This window comes from Neoarius graeffei, chromosome 16, assembly GCF_027579695.1.
Source record: "Neoarius graeffei isolate fNeoGra1 chromosome 16, fNeoGra1.pri, whole genome shotgun sequence".
NCBI classification, from domain to species: domain Eukaryota; kingdom Metazoa; phylum Chordata; class Actinopteri; order Siluriformes; family Ariidae; genus Neoarius; species Neoarius graeffei.
Genome location: NC_083584.1, coordinates 46048418 through 46064227, shown reverse-complemented (window position 1 = coordinate 46064227; position 15810 = coordinate 46048418). Strand labels below are relative to the sequence as shown.

Below are 15810 nucleotides of genomic sequence, written 5' to 3'. Positions count from 1 at the left end.
AAAATGCAGCAGCCAACAGTGGTACGAAATTCTCCTTCCACAGCAACCAGTATTAAAAGGCACTTGGCTGGATGAGAACAAGGAATTTGCTGGAGAGAGAGAGATGTTCGGTCCTCAAGAATTAAAACGGTTCTGAGGGAGGAGGAAAAGCAGAATGAGGCCTGGGTTACTGTCACTGACAACAAGGTACTAACTGCAGACTACAGAATGTTTATTACCTGCTATACGGACTACAGATCTCCGATTGGAATGATTTCTTCATTGATGAAAAACTCAATGGTCTCCTCTTCCCAGTCATCAACATTACTGTCCAGTTCATCAGTGTCCACACCTATCAGAAGGACAAATGCCAGGTCAAATGAATACAGATCAAACTACTCTGAAAGGCTATTTTTTTTTTTTTAACATCCAAGTACTTGACTGATTACAGTATCTAAATAACATGCATTATTCCATCCACGTTTGCTGGATATGAACAATTGCGCGCTCTGATTAGCTACTCTCCTACTAGGATATCAGCTCATATACTGTGAGTAGAGAAAAAAACAAAAACAAAATGGCAGTGTGTGTTGCTGAACCAACTGAGGACGAAATAACTATTCAAAAACAAAACAACCGAAATAACACTATGGAAAGAACATATCTTTATATTTTTTCAAGAATTATTATAGCATTTTCAAATTGCTACCGTCATTTCGCCGGTTTGTTTACGTGTCCACTAAGCAGAAATTATTTTCTTGGACGTTTTGTATAAAGTTTTGATTTATCGAATTTGCAAGAAATAAAAATGCTCTGTTCCTCAAAATCCAGTGAATGTGGATATCATAAAAACACTCAATCTCACCAGGCACCTCGTCGGCCATCAGCTCACGCACGACTCAATTTCGTGGAATAACTTAATCATACTATTGCAATTCAAGTTGGGGAGATGCTGCGATACCCTACATTCCCAAAAGGTCTTTATTTTACTTCTCCATTTCACATTTCCTCAAATATCACCAATGCAGAAAAATTACACGTCACAAAGGAGCAGATGTAGCTACAATTTAAATTCGTCATATCCTTCAACCTAACTGCATCTGTATATGCATCCGCGAGCCATTCAGTTTAATACAGAGATCTCAGGCACTTATCTTAAACAGTGACAAAAAAAGATATGATCAGAGATGCCTACCCCAAATTTTGAATTTCAGTATTCTTGAAAACATTTTTCAGTATTTTGGAATGACTTTCAGTAACAATTTATGCGCATTTCCATTATAAAGAGGTATATATACACCAATATGTTAAACATTTAAATTATTAAAAAGAACTGTTTTGTGTGAATTGAATAAACAAAACGCGAGCAGCCATCTCAACTGAATTTCCACTCAAGTTTCTAGAGCATACAATATATCACATTTTTATAAATACGATAGTGTTCCCTGTTTGCAGACATTACGGTTGACGACCAATCATTGGTATTGAATGTAATTCCTCAAAAGTATTATATTATATTGCCTGGCAAAATGTTCTACCTGCTAACGAATTATAATAAAATTAAAAAAAAAAATTCTTATTTCATGCCAAAGAGAGTCCAACACTTATCTTAATGTCCCAATATATAAATACTTCAGCATAATGCTTCAGAAGAGACATTGAATAAAATGACATTTATAACTGTATTTAAAACAGTGGAATGATCAATTTTTTGCCACAATCCCAACAGCGCTAATCATAAAATTCTATTTTTGATCATACATCATGTACATTTGCACTTGCAACACTGAAAAGACTTTGAATTAAAGTAGTACAGCCAGTGTTTGATATTTCAGTGAATAAAAATCAGACATGTAAAAAGAAACTGAATAAGTTTAACTCACATTTCATGGCACTAATTGGCAAGTTCAACTCCAAGCATAGGTCAACCATCACCGCTTCAGCATGTGTCACGTTCCGTGTCTTTTCATCCACAGATTTCGTAAAAAAAAAAAACTGCTGGATACCCCCAGATTTACTTTCCGCCTGACTCGCCATTTCAGCATACTCCATATGTTTTTTTTGGAGTTGACATGCCGCGTGCAGTCATCGCGACCACCATGAGTGATGTTAATGTCAGTTCTACACAGTCTGCAGTGCGCGTATCCATTGCCCTTTTGACTGGGTGTAATGCACGGCCATTCTACCGTATCGAAAATAGCGCGAACAAATGCGTGGAATCTGCGCATGTCACACACAGCATGTGCGGAATCTGCGCATGTCACACACAGCATGTGCGGTTGTCGTAAAAATAAATAGCCTAGCCGTGAATCGCGCATGGACTGAAAAAGTCGCTTGGACATTTAAAAACAACTCACTGGAATTTAAGACTTTATAATAATTCCGTACAGAATAACACTGTTTGCCGTAACATCGTATTTACGTAACTTTTCCGTACAAAATATGGCCAATCCGTACTAGTAGGCATCTCTGTATGATGTTACGCAAGTTGAATTAGTACGTGTGCTTTCAGTCAGAATTCTGTTAATTTTAGCTCATGAAAATGGCGAGAATGTGCTAAAAATGTGACACATCAGTATCTCTCACTTGTTCACTATATAAAAATAGAGATGCTGACAAGCGGGAATTTCAGGATGCAGCCATAATCTCTAATGAACGCACCTCCTCTGAGCTCAAGGCGAAGAGATCTCTGCTCCTGATACATCTTCATGGCGGCCTCGCGGTACTTGCGATACTCTTCCATCATTGTGCGTCTCTTATCGACCAGTTCCTGCACAGCACAAGGAACAGGAGTCAGTCAGCTGGATCCAAATAGACAGAACAATGTGATAAACATGACAGAGTTATATAATAACAGGCTGACCTTTGAAGCCTTTGACTGGCTGAGTCGATCCTTCTGCTCGAAAATCTTGGAGTATTTCTTCAGGTCCTTCTTGATGGCCTGGCAAAGTTAGAGAAACAACAAAATTGAGTGCTTGGCTTGCTAGGAGAAATGGATTTCTTTTTTTCTTTTTTTTTAAAAAGTAGATTCCTGCATCACCTTTATCTGCTCCTGGGAGAGGAGAGAGGGAGGACGAGGCCGCCACAGTAGCTGGCAGAAACGGTCTTTGTTGTTTTTCTGCAGCAGTCGCCCTTGAAACGTCCACAGCCAGTACGCGTTGTCTACCTACATTTGTAATAAACGTGTATTTAGTTGAAGAAAACAAGAAAAGGAAAAGGTTTCCTCCCATCAATTGATCACACTGAACCCCTTCAGAAAATTTACCTTGTGGCTCCACCAAGAAACAGAGGTGACCACAAATCTGCCAGTTGGGTCCCATTCCACATCGGAGGCCATGTAATGCTCAGCAATGTTCATCATGGTGCAGTCTGAGGTGTCTACAAACGCCAGAGCACCGTTCATACTGTCAGCAAGAAACAGGATGATTAAAGTTAGCAATGGGAAGAGAAGTCCGTTTTCAGTAGCGAGGAGGGTTAACACACTGTGTTGAACCTTTCCAAGAACCTTCAACTGCTCAGCGACACGTTTTGTTTTCAAACTGATTTATCACTTGCACATCTGCAAAGAGTTTGCTGATGTAATTACACTCAAGTACCAACCTTCTCAATCCAGCCAAGACCAAGAACTGGCCCTGAGGGCTCCAGAAGATGCTGTTGGCCTGCTGCTTGTCAAACATTTCTGGAGAAAAGAAAAGGGAAAATAAATGTTCAGCTTTTTTTTTTTTAAATGAACTTCACCAAAATCTTGTGCTGTCAAAGACATTAATTAAATTGCACAAGCTTTTGGATATACTCACTGATCAGGTCGATTTTGCCATTGCTCTTTACGTGGTAAAAGGATGCATTGATTCTGGGGGATTCGCCGTGCAGCACTGCAAACCTGCTCCCATTGGGCTCCCAGGCGAAGGCGATGATGCCCTCTGTGACAAACAAGAAGCATTACATTCATGCTTTCGAGTCCCCCCCCCCCCCAATCTCAAAATGCATCTACTCCATCTACAGTACAGACAAGAATTAACAAGTTTCCCTGTAGTAGGAAAACATGTTTCATCAAAGTTCCTTCTTCAGAGATGGGACTACTTTTAAAAGGAGGAAAAAAGATGGAGACAGGAGAACATGGAAGTGTCTCAGTGTACCATCAAACTTTTATATATATTTAAAAAAAACACCGAGAACCAAGCTGATTTTCCCCCACTGTTTCAAAACTGAATTAAATTACATGCGCTCAGCATGTCTGGCTTACCCTAAAGCCTGTAATCTATCTAGTTTGAAATTTAGGTTTTCCATTCCTTTCTCAGTACATAAAAACATTTTCTCATGCCAGCTGCCCATCTGCTACAGATGCAGTAAAACGGAGGAGAGAAAATCAAATCAATACACTGGAGAATTTCTTTAAGCAATAAAATATGGGGACGGGCACATAAACCTGAAAAGCTGAGCTATCCCTCCCAACCGGTTACCTTTCATCTCCACAACATCCACAGGAACCTGCTTCTCCCTCATCCTGAAGATCTCAAAATTTGTGACAATTCCCTAAAGTGAAAGTGGCACAGTTCAGAACAAATCACTCCTTCTTTTACTTGGATGGTTGAATGAGACAATAATTCTTCATGATATTGTAAACATCTCAACACCTTTTCCATCGCCAGCATCGTACTTAAACCCAGCCGTGGGTCGCCTTTATTTAAACCTCAGCCATCTTCATACCTGCGTTCCCTTAGGAGTCCTGTCCACCTTGACGCACAGATAGTCGCCGTTCTTCTGCCAGTGAAGTTTGCAGTCCACCACGTTAAACAGATTGCGCACTCGGATCTCGTTCCTGGATGGAAGCTGCATGAGGGTCACCCTCGCTGGGATATCTTTGTCCTCAGGAACCCAGAACGCAATGATGTTATCACCGGGGGACCAGGAGAAATCTCTGTAGAGGTTGAACACAACGAATGTGCATTTATAAAACGAGTTCCTGATTAATCGTAAAATTCAGTTACACACACACAAAAAAAAAAAAAAAAAAAGTACGATACTGCAACACTACTTTAACACGGACCATTTCATTTAATTACTTACTTAATTCCGTTTATCTTCAAACTCTTCTTATCCAAAAGACCCATTGACTACGAGAAAAGCAGAAGTTCAGAAATGCACATCAAATATAATAGGCACAATTACATTTAAGGGGAAAATAAATTTGTCCTTGTAGATTTATTAATTTGTAGATCAGCTTGTACGTGAGAAAGAGAAGAGGAAAAAAAAAAAAACAAGACCTAATGAGAAACTTACTGGTGTTTCGTAGATGCTGAGTGTGTCCTGAGTCATTCTTGCAAAGAACTTCCCATCTGGACTCCACCTGGAGATTCAATGTCAAATAATCCATTGTGTCATTACAACTAAATGTAAATATAAACCTCCATGTACACATGCGTGCTGAAAATGTACTTCTACTGACTTGAAGATTGGCCAGTGGGCAGAGCTCTCACAGTGGAAACCTCTCTTCTTCTGGCCAGTCAGAACATCCCAGATTATGATAGCCTGTGGGTCATCTTTCGTGTCCATCAGGGGACTAAATGTAACCACATACCTTTGGGGGGGGGAGGGAATTGTAAAGCATCTTTTACTAAGACGTATCAAGTCATACTTAGTGTTTTTTTTTTTTAATTTAAATTACAGCCTGGCAGGTTTTAAAGCAAACTGAAATAAGTCAAAAATATAAAAGAGTAGGGACAGACTTTTTGTTTGTGCCGTATAATCGTACAGTAATATTAGTTTTCCTCTAGGTTGAAGCTACATTGAATACATTGAGGATTTATACCTGACTTCAGGTTAGGACACTGAATAATATTAGCCTATTCAGTAGACAGCACAAGCAGGCAGCTTATTCTTTTAAGGCCTTAGAGGAACAGTCCACCGTACTTCCATAATGAAATATGCTCTTATCTGAATTGAGACGAGATGCTCCGTACCTCTCCGAGCTTTGCGCGACCTCCCAGTCAGTCAGACGTGCTGTCACTCCTGTTAGCAATGTAACTAGGCTCAGTATGGCCAATAGTATTTTTTGGGGCTGTAGTTAGATGCGACCAAACTCTTCCGCGTTTTTCCTGTTTACATAGGTTTATACGACCAGTGATATGAAACAAGTTCAGTTACACAAATTGAAACGTAGCGATTTTCTATGCTATGGAAAGTCCGCACTATAATGACAGGCGTACTAACACCTTCTGCGCGCTTCGGCAGAGTGAAGGTATCAATGCGCTGCCGAAGCGCGCAGAAGGTGTTAGTACGCCTGTCATTACAGTGTGGACTTTCCATAGCATAGAAAATCGCTACGTTTCAATTTGTGTAACTGAACTTTGTTTCATGTCACTGGTCATATAAACCTATGTAAACAGGAAAAACGCGGAAGAGTTTGGTCGCATCTAACTACAGCCCCAAAAAATACCATTGGCCATGCTGAGCCTAGCTACATTGCTAACAGGAGTGACAGCGCGTCTGACTGACTGGGAGGTCGCGCAAAGCTCGGAGAGGTACGGAGCAGCTCGTCTCAATTCAGATAAGAGCATATTTCATTATGGAAGTACGGTGGACTGTTCCTTTAATGCCTGAGTATTGTAGCCACCATGGTCTTACTGGACTCCATTCAAAATTGCCAGAAGATAATACTTTTACTTTCATGTGAGCGAGTTATCTTACATGAAGTTAAAATAAAGACCATGTTCATTAACATGTCCTGGTCATGAATAACTGCCAAGTCCAAGCTGCAGTGGTGTAATTTAAGCTACTAATTTCACCAGCTGTGTTAATTGGCACATGTATCAGGGGCATGCATGAACTTGATTAAAAACATTCCTGTGCACATCTCTCGAGTGATATGAAGCTGACAAACTGCCCGAGCCAGAATTCTCAGACATGCTGGTAGTGCAGACTTTCTGGGGGTATAACAGATACAGGAAGTCCTGACTTGTAATGGAAGTGGAGCAACTGGCTGCAAGTGTGTGCAGTTCTAGAAGGTACCACTGTTAAACCATACAGTGGTGCTTGAAAGTTTGTGAACCCTTTAGAATTTTCTATATTTCTGCATAAATATGATCAAACATCATCAGATTTTCACACAAGTCCTAAAAGTAGATAAAGAGAACCCAGTTAAACAAATGAGAAAATATTATACTTGGTCATTTATTTATTGAGGAAAATGATCCAATATTACATATCTGTGAGTGGCAAAAGTATGTGAACCTCTAGGATTAGCAGTTAATTTGAAGGTGAAATTCGAGTCAGGTGTTTTCAATCAATGGGATGATAATCAGGTGTGAGTGGGCACCCTGTTTTATTTAAAGAACAGGGATCTATCAAAGTCTGATCCTCACAACACATTTGTGGAAGTGTATCATGGCACGAACAAAGGAGATTTCTGAGGACCTCAGAAAAAGCGTTGTTGATGTTCATCAGGCTGGAAAAGGTTACAAAACCATCTCTAAAGAGTTTGGACTCCACCAATCCACAGTCAGACAGATTGTGTACAAATGGAGGAAATTCAAGACCATTGTTACCCTCCCCAGGAGTGGTCGACCAACAAAGATCACTCCAAGAGCAAGGCATGTAATAGTCGGCGAGGTCACAAAGGACCTCAGGGTAACTTCTAAGCAACTGAAGGCCTCTCTCACATTGGCTAATGTTAATGTTCATGAGTCCACCATCAGGAGAACACTGAACAACAAATGGTGTGCATGGCAGGGTTGCAAGGAGAAAGCCACTGCTCTCCAAAAAGAACATTGCTGCTCGTCTGCAGTTTGCTAAAGATCACGTGGAGAAGCCAGAAGTCTATTGGAAAAAATGTTTTGTGGACAGATGAGACCAAAATAGAACTTTTGGTTTAAATGAGAAGTGTTATGTTTGGAGAAAGGAAAACACTGCATTCCAGCATAAGAACCTTATCCCATCTGTGAAACATGGTGGTGGTAGTATCATGGTTTGGGCCTGTTTTGCTGCATCTGGGCCAGGACGGCTTGCCATCATTGATGGAACAATGAATTCTGAATTACACCAACGAATTCTAAAGGAAAATGTCAGGACATCTGTCCATGAACTGAATCTCAAGAGAAGGTGGGTCATGCAGCAAGACAACGACCCTAAGCACACAAGACGTTCTGCCAAAGAATGGTTAAAGAAGAATAAAGTTAATGTTTTGGAATGGCCAAGTCAAAGTCCTGACCTTAATCCAATCGAAATGTTGTGGAAGGACCTGAAGCGAGCAGTTCATGTGAGGAAACCCACCAACATCCCAGAGTTGAAGCTGTTCTGTACGGAGGAATGGGCTAAAATTCCTCCAAGCCGGTGTGCAGGACTGATCAACAGTTACCGCAAACATTTAGTTGCAGTTATTGCTGCACAAGGGGGTCACACCAGATACTGAAAGCAAAGGTTCACATACTTTTGCCACTCACAGATATGTAATATTGGATCATTTTCCTCAATAAATAAATGACCAAGTATAATATTTTTGTCGCATTTGCTTAACTGGGTTCTCTTTATCTACTTTTAGGACTTGTGTGAAAATCTGATGTTTTAGGTCATATTTATGCAGAAATATAGAAAATTCTAAAGGGTTCACAAACTTTCAAGCGCCACTGTATATTTAAAGGATCACTGCTTAAACAGCTTACATTTACCACCATATTATCGTGACCATTTTAACTTGTATGACTTTTCTCAGAAGGCCATGTACTCGACACAAACCTCTCACAAGGGGAGAAGTCAATAAGCTGCACTCCCTGATGGCTGAACCTCTGGATCTGTTTGAACTTCTCACCACCCCACAGAGCAATGCCTCTCTGATGGAAGGTGGCCAGGTAAGTGCCTTTAGGAGACCAGCGCACATAGGTTTCTGTCCAGCGCTGAAAAAGACACACAAGTGTGGATATATTTATTTAAAAAAAAAAAAAAAACACACACACACACAATACACCAGTGTGTATTATAAGAGGAAGAGGAACAAAGAAAGCATTTCTTACCGCTCTTTCCTCAACCTCAATGGGTTCCTTGACATCGTTAGAAAAGATGCCCGTTTTCTCACCAGAATCGTAGATCACGCTGTACTGATCACGGCAGTCGGGGTCCTCCAACCAGTGGCGCAGATTTCCCTGTGAGGCAAGAAATGTTAGCAACAACCCGAAATTAAACATTTCTGTCTTTCACTGATGAGAAATCAGACGTGTATTTGTCTCTACACAAAAACAAAAGACTGCACGTTTGAGAGAAGTGTGTTCAATAAAATCATGACAAACATAAGCTATGATGCTACAGACTGGCTGTATAGAAGAGTGTGTAAAGCCTGGTTTATGCCCTCATTAAAAACAGACATTTTACCTGGGGTGCAAGGCAGCACTGGGAGAAAAAAAAAAAAAATGTTTTGAGGAAACAAAATGTCTGAAATTCCGGTGATTGGTGGCATCTCCTGATTAGATGTGTTTAAAACAGCAGTGTGTTTTGTTTTTTTTTTGAGAGAGAGTCTATTAGTTTATCCTGGGGTGGAAGTAGTGTTCCATTTGTATCAAGGCTCCTGAAACTACATTACATTTTCCTACAAGGTTCTGAACCAATCCCTGATCATATAAAAGCAAAATTATGACAGTTGGTCGGAGACATTTTTTCATTTCTTTCAATCAGCACAGTGGAACTGTTACAGCAGAATAAGGACTTGGATTAACCTCCAACATTAAAGGTGACATACTTTATCCCTTTTCCACAAGTTGACACAGTTCCCGGAGGTCTTAATGAAGTATCCGTGATATGCTTTGGTCAAAACAGCACAAGGGGGGGGAAAAAAAAAAAAAAAAAACACCACAGCTCCCTTCCCACCCTGTCTAAAACAGCCCTGTTCAAAACGGCCGATTTGAGTGCCTGTTCCTTTAAATGATAAACTGTTCACCCCACTCACCCACCTTCCTCCAGCCAATCAGGTAGCACGTTCCTAATGAATATTCATTCATAAAGGCAGTCCTTGAGCCGAGGGGGTGGGATTATTGATGAGGGGGTGGGATTATTCTAATGAGCTCCACTTGTGACATGGTAAACGGAGACAAATCTGAACGGCTTGCTGAAGCTCATGTTTTCTGAAACGGGCAGGACAAAAGAACCTGACTGGGTGTGTTATTTCAGAGTTTGTGGGTTGGTAGGCTCCAGACACCCAACCGTATGTGCACAAGCGTTGAAAAAGTGAATTTTAAAATCATAATATGGGACACATTTGAGATTTATTATACCAATGTTCATCTTTAATTAAGCAGAAAACTTTCAAAAATCCTCCCTGAAGGAGGCATATTCAAAATGCTGCCATTTTATTTGAACCAACAACAAAACCGTGCGCTTTCACACATCATGCCTCACTGTTTGACAGACAGCTAATATCCTTTTACTGTTCTGAAACACGAAAGGGCACATCACGGGTAAATTCAGGAGCAAGATCAATGTAATTCTATTTTATATTAAACTTTGGTCAAATATCTGTAACATTCTGCATTCTCTGCAGTTTTTTTTTTACCTTGCGCAATACCAGAAAAATTCAGTTGAAAATCAAGCCATTTGAGGTGAATTGGTCCGCCTCTGAAAAAACTTGGCATTTGAATTTCCCAGCAAACATTGATTTTCGTGACGTCGCGTGCGGGACGCCTCCCTCTGAATCCTACGTCAGCACTGGTTTGTTTATGAGAAAATGACCTGGTGGTTTTCTGCAAATTTCAACGTTATCACGTAATTATTAAAATAGTTAACAGATGTATCGTAGGAGGGTGTAGCAACACCAATCATGATGGGATTAGTACTCATCATTTTCCAAAAGACCGGACAAAGAGAGAAATGGGAGCACTTGGTCTACACAGGCTGTGCACTGAAACCATGCAAGCTCACACAGACTGCTGGCGCTACTGCAGGTAATTCTCCTCGTTTATTCTGGTTGGAGTCTACATCCCCCCTCAGGCGTGTATTAATGAGGCGTTACAACATCTGGCTGACCAGATAAACAATGTGGAGAAAAAACGCCCGGACTCTTTGCTCATTGTTTTGGGGGACTTTAACAGAGCAAACCTCAGCCATGAACTGCCAAAATATAAACAGCACATTAAGTGTCCCACCAGGGACTCGAACACTCTAGACCAGGGCTTTTCAAAGTGGGGGGCGCGCCCCCCCTGGGGGGCGCCAGAGTTCTTCGGGGGGGGCGCAACGTGAGAGACAAAATGGATCGATTTTTAGTACCTAAAGCTACAGGGAGTGAGGAGACAGAGTCTGGGCCAAGCAAAAAAACAGAGCCTCCAGGATGTTGCGATTTGCAACTTCAGCGCAAATTCAACCAATCCCCGTGAATTCAGGGCGGTGCTGCAATTATATCCAATCACCGCAACTTTCCCGCAAATTTGACCAATCGTTGGCGTCGTCTTGAGGTGACGTCGACAAACTACCTTCCGCCTTACTTACGGATGTCTATGTTCAAGAGAAGCAGCATGCGCGCAGTGTTGCCAGATTGGAGGTTTCAAGTGCATTTTGGCGGGTTTTGAACATATTTTGGACTGGAAAACGTCAGCAGTATCTGGCAACATTGCATGATGTGCGAGTCAGTGTTTCTGTAGGCTTAAATTCTGTTACTGAAAGTGTGTTGTGTTTACAGTGAAGGACTGTGTGCACTTTTTTTTTTTTTACTTAATACAAGAAATTAATGGATGCCAACATTTTTGCCAAAATGGTATTTTATTTTCCATTGTTTAGGCAGCTTCAGCATCATACTGTGAGATTCTGTTCAAATTGTTTTTTTTTCCTTCTATGAAGCCTGAGCCATTTATTTTATTAGTTTACAATTATTGTTTAATTTAGTCTTCAGGAGAGACTGCCTGCACACAGTACTAGTATTAATAGTTTTTTTTTCTTACATGAAAGCTGAGGCATTTATATTATATTTTAAGGTAATTTCATGTTGTGCTGTGAGGTTCTCTGCACTTTAACTTTTGAACCAACAGGTGCATTTGGATAAGTAAAGCCTATTTTTCTGCATTTTTGTAGTCCTGGTAATCTTTTATATTGGTAAAGTTGTTTATAGGACCATTTCTCAGTGTCTTTGTTTTTTTAATCAATTGTTTTTCAGTAATAACTTAATATTTAACATATCACTCAATTTTAATCACAAAAAGAGAAAATCGCAACAATTCCTCGCAACTTTCACTTCCTCCCGCAATGTAATCGCAACAAAAACTTAAACACCGCAACTTTCATCGCAATTTTTTGGAAAACCCCCCGCAACAGCAGACATTTTAGCCCGCAACAATCACAAAAAAGGCCCGCGGAATCCTGGGGGACTGGAAAAAGAAGGAAGTATGACCACGATTATTTAAAGTTTGGATTTGCATGGACTGGATCTGAAGATGCTCCACTGCCACAGTGTGTTGTCTGCCAAGAGGTGCTAGCTAACGATGCTATGAGATGTTTAAAATGTGTAAAACAAGATGTTTTAAAAAGCACAGATGTTTAAAATGTGAAAAAGAAAAAAATGTGTAAAACAACCATTTTTTTTTTTTAAATACGAATGGAACATTAAGTATAGCAACAACAAAAATTGTAAGGGGGGGCGCTGTTGTTTATTTGCTCTCCGAGGGGGGGCTGACTCTCCCACACTTTGAAAACCCCGGCTCTAGACCATTGTTACAGTTTTAAAAGGACTCATATCAGTCAGTCAGTGCGTTTACATGCACATAGAGAAAATCGAATTTCTGCCGTAGCTCAACTGAAATCGAAGTTCTAAATGCCATGGAAACACCTTAGCTCAGCTGAAATCGAACCAAACTGGATTTCTCATAATCGAGCTACGCGACCTAGATTATGCTATTGTAGCCGAGCTACTTAGTGCATGTAAACCCTATCGAGCTACGTAGTCGAGCTACTTACTTCAGCACTGCCCCTTCCAGAAGTGACGAGACCACAAGCGGGAAACACAACAGCCTCGGTCGGCATGACAACAGTAGTAGAAACGTGCACTTCTGGAGCAATGAGGAGAGAGTTCATGCTCATTCAGCTTAAGGAGTTGAATATATATATATATATATATATATATATATATATATATATATATATATATATATATATATATATATATAGCGATGTTGCTGTCAGTGCTTAATTTGTGAAGTGGGAGGTCCCGGAACGCAGGAGGTGGGTGGGTCCGGTGACTCAAAAAAAGGCGGGGGGTGGTTTACTATAACTTTACGCACACACGCCTATTGTGTGTGTAAAAAATAATATCAGACATTATGATCTTAGAAAACGCTTTAGTGACGAACAGTTACAGACAGTAATGTCGTGATATGTTATAAAATATTTTTTATTAGGCTATATATTAAATTATATATTAAATTTATTTCACCATTGGAGATCAGATCACACAAGACATGAGTTAAATGACTCATTTTAAGGATTTAAGTACGGTATTTAAAAGCAGTGCCAGCGGGACTTCGTGGCTCAGGTGGATAAGGCACCATACCATAAATCCGGGTTCGATTCCAACCTGCGGTCATTTTCCAAGCCCTCCCTGTTTTTCTCCTGCTCATTTCCTGTCTCTACACTGTCCTATCCAATAAAGGTGGAAAAAGCCCAAAAAAGAGAATTTAAAAGCAGTGCCAGCAAACATAAGTGCAATCAATTCAAGTAATAGTTAAGAAATAAAGGGTTTACAAAACAAGTTGGAGAATTCATTTTAAAAATTTTAGTAAGCTTTCTTGTTTTTTTGCCATTTTTTCCACAGCGCAAGCTAACGGCTACAAAAAACCCAGTGTTCTATTGAGCGGAAGTATACACCCCATGTCCCTCCCTCTTCCCCTTTCGCATAGATTTTGTGGATGTCATAGGAGAGAAATCAACAACAGATATCAAAATCAAAACCGAACACTAAACAAATTTTTATTTACTTATTTAATTTATCGTTTGATTTTTTCCCTTTGTGATTGTCACGGAGGTGATCTGATCCATTTAAATAGTTGCCGGAACACCAAATGAAATGAAAATAGCTGCCGGATCCGACAACGGAGGTTACGGATCTTGTTCTGTCATGTTCCGGCTCAAATTAAGCCCTGGTTGCTGTCCTCGTCGTCGTTCTTCTTGTGAACACGGAACTGATAACTTTGCTTATACTCTTGAATAGCTCTTCTTCATGACGACGACCGGAAGTTTACCAACACGATGGGGCGTGTAGCGCCACCTGTGGCTCGGGTGCACAATGTACCTCACACAATAGCTCGATTTCCTTGTGTGCATGTAGGATTGGATTTCCCCGGCACCCCTGCTGGGACCCTTAGCTCGATTACCGACAGTAGCTCGATCTGGATGTGCATGTAAACGCACTGACACTGTCCCCCGTGCAGCCTTGGGACTACCTGATCACTGTATGGTTCATCTTATCCCGTCCTACAGGCAGAAGCTGAAATCTGCTAAGCCTGTAATTAAGACGGTGAGGAGATGGTCCGATGAGGCCAAAGTGGAACTACAAGCCTGCTTTGACTGCACTGATTGGAGTGTTTTTGAGGCTGCAGCCTCAGACCTGCATGAACTGACTGATACTGTGACATCTTACATCAGTTTTTGTGAGGATGTGTGCGCGCCTACCAAAACCTTCCGCATATACAACAAACCCTGGTTCACTGCAAAACTCAGGCAACTTCGTCAGAACAAAGAAGAGGCCTACAAAAGTGGAGACAGAGTTCTGTATAATCAGACCAGAAACACACTGACAATGGAGGTGAAAGCAGCTAAGAGGAGCCATGTTGAGAAGATTAAAAAGAGCCTTTCAGCAAACGATCCGACGTCAGTGTGGAGAGGCCTGCAGAACATCACTAACTATAGATAGTTTTCACATGACGTCACAGAGTCGGGGATTCCCTGGTGGCGGCCATCTTGGAGGGCTAGCTTACCATACGGGTCACTGAGCACACATTGTAGCGCGCGAGTTACATTCATTTATATATTATTTACATTTATAGTTACATTACTACTATTTAAAGCTAGCAATGGTGCACAACTGTTGTATTCACGGCTGTCGTAATAGGTCAGATGATGACGTCAAGCTGGGCTTTTATGGAATTCCCACTGTACGGGAGCACGAAGGCGAGCAAACAAACTCAGCATACAAAGGAGAAATCTATGGCTTGCGAGAATCAACCGCAAGGATTATCAGCCTTCCAAACACAGCAAAGTCTGCTCCGATCATTTTATAAGTGGTAAGTTGTTTAAATAAACAATCAATTGTGTTTAAGTTTGTTTTTGGAAACCAAAACATCATGTAAACAATCTCTGGAGAATGCCTAACTGGAACCGCTGAGTGTACGTTTACATTGTAATGTACACTTAATATCGCTCGTTTGTCGCGTTTCTATTTGAAACTTGTCACTTCACTCACGCAAGGGTCATTTTTGAAAAACATTTTAGGTCTATTCTGTATGATTTAATTTGTGTTTGGGATGCAAACAGCGCGCCTTTTGGCAGATGACGCCTGAATCGCGCAGATCCGTTTTTTTTTTTAGGGGGGGGGGCATTGGAGTGTCTGATTATAATTTCAAAGTAAATTCTGTATTAAAATTACTAAATAAGCAAATCCGTTACAGTCCATGAAACAGGAAGTATAAGGATGAGAAAAAAACAGTTTAAATCGGGAAGCTGCGCACATTTGTACAGCCCGAGCGGTGTGCAGGACTGCGCAAATGTGCGCAGCTTCCCGATTTAAACTTTTTTTTTTCTCATCCTTATACTTCCTGTTTCATGGACTGTAACGGATTTGCTTATTTAGTAATTTTAATACAGAATTTACTT

General features: G+C 40.7%; 1 protein-coding gene across 1 annotated transcript in view; it reads right to left on the bottom strand.

The window, feature by feature from the left end:
* eif3ba (eukaryotic translation initiation factor 3, subunit Ba) overlaps window positions 1-15810 on the bottom strand; it is a 28061-nt gene that overhangs the window by 309 nt on the left and 11942 nt on the right. The window contains exons 5-19 of the mRNA XM_060943074.1: window positions 8985-9113; window positions 8710-8867; window positions 5426-5557; window positions 5260-5326; window positions 5047-5093; window positions 4687-4897; window positions 4440-4512; window positions 3777-3899; window positions 3580-3658; window positions 3245-3383; window positions 3020-3145; window positions 2843-2920; window positions 2641-2749; window positions 219-331; window positions 1-132 (exon numbers count right to left, since the gene is read on the bottom strand). The exon at window positions 1-132 is cut by the window's left edge and continues 309 nt beyond it. Coding sequence (XP_060799057.1) covers window positions 231-331; window positions 2641-2749; window positions 2843-2920; window positions 3020-3145; window positions 3245-3383; window positions 3580-3658; window positions 3777-3899; window positions 4440-4512; window positions 4687-4897; window positions 5047-5093; window positions 5260-5326; window positions 5426-5557; window positions 8710-8867; window positions 8985-9113 — 1572 coding nt within the window. The 3' untranslated portion in view covers window positions 1-132; window positions 219-230. The remainder of the gene's footprint in view (window positions 133-218; window positions 332-2640; window positions 2750-2842; window positions 2921-3019; window positions 3146-3244; window positions 3384-3579; window positions 3659-3776; window positions 3900-4439; window positions 4513-4686; window positions 4898-5046; window positions 5094-5259; window positions 5327-5425; window positions 5558-8709; window positions 8868-8984; window positions 9114-15810) is intronic.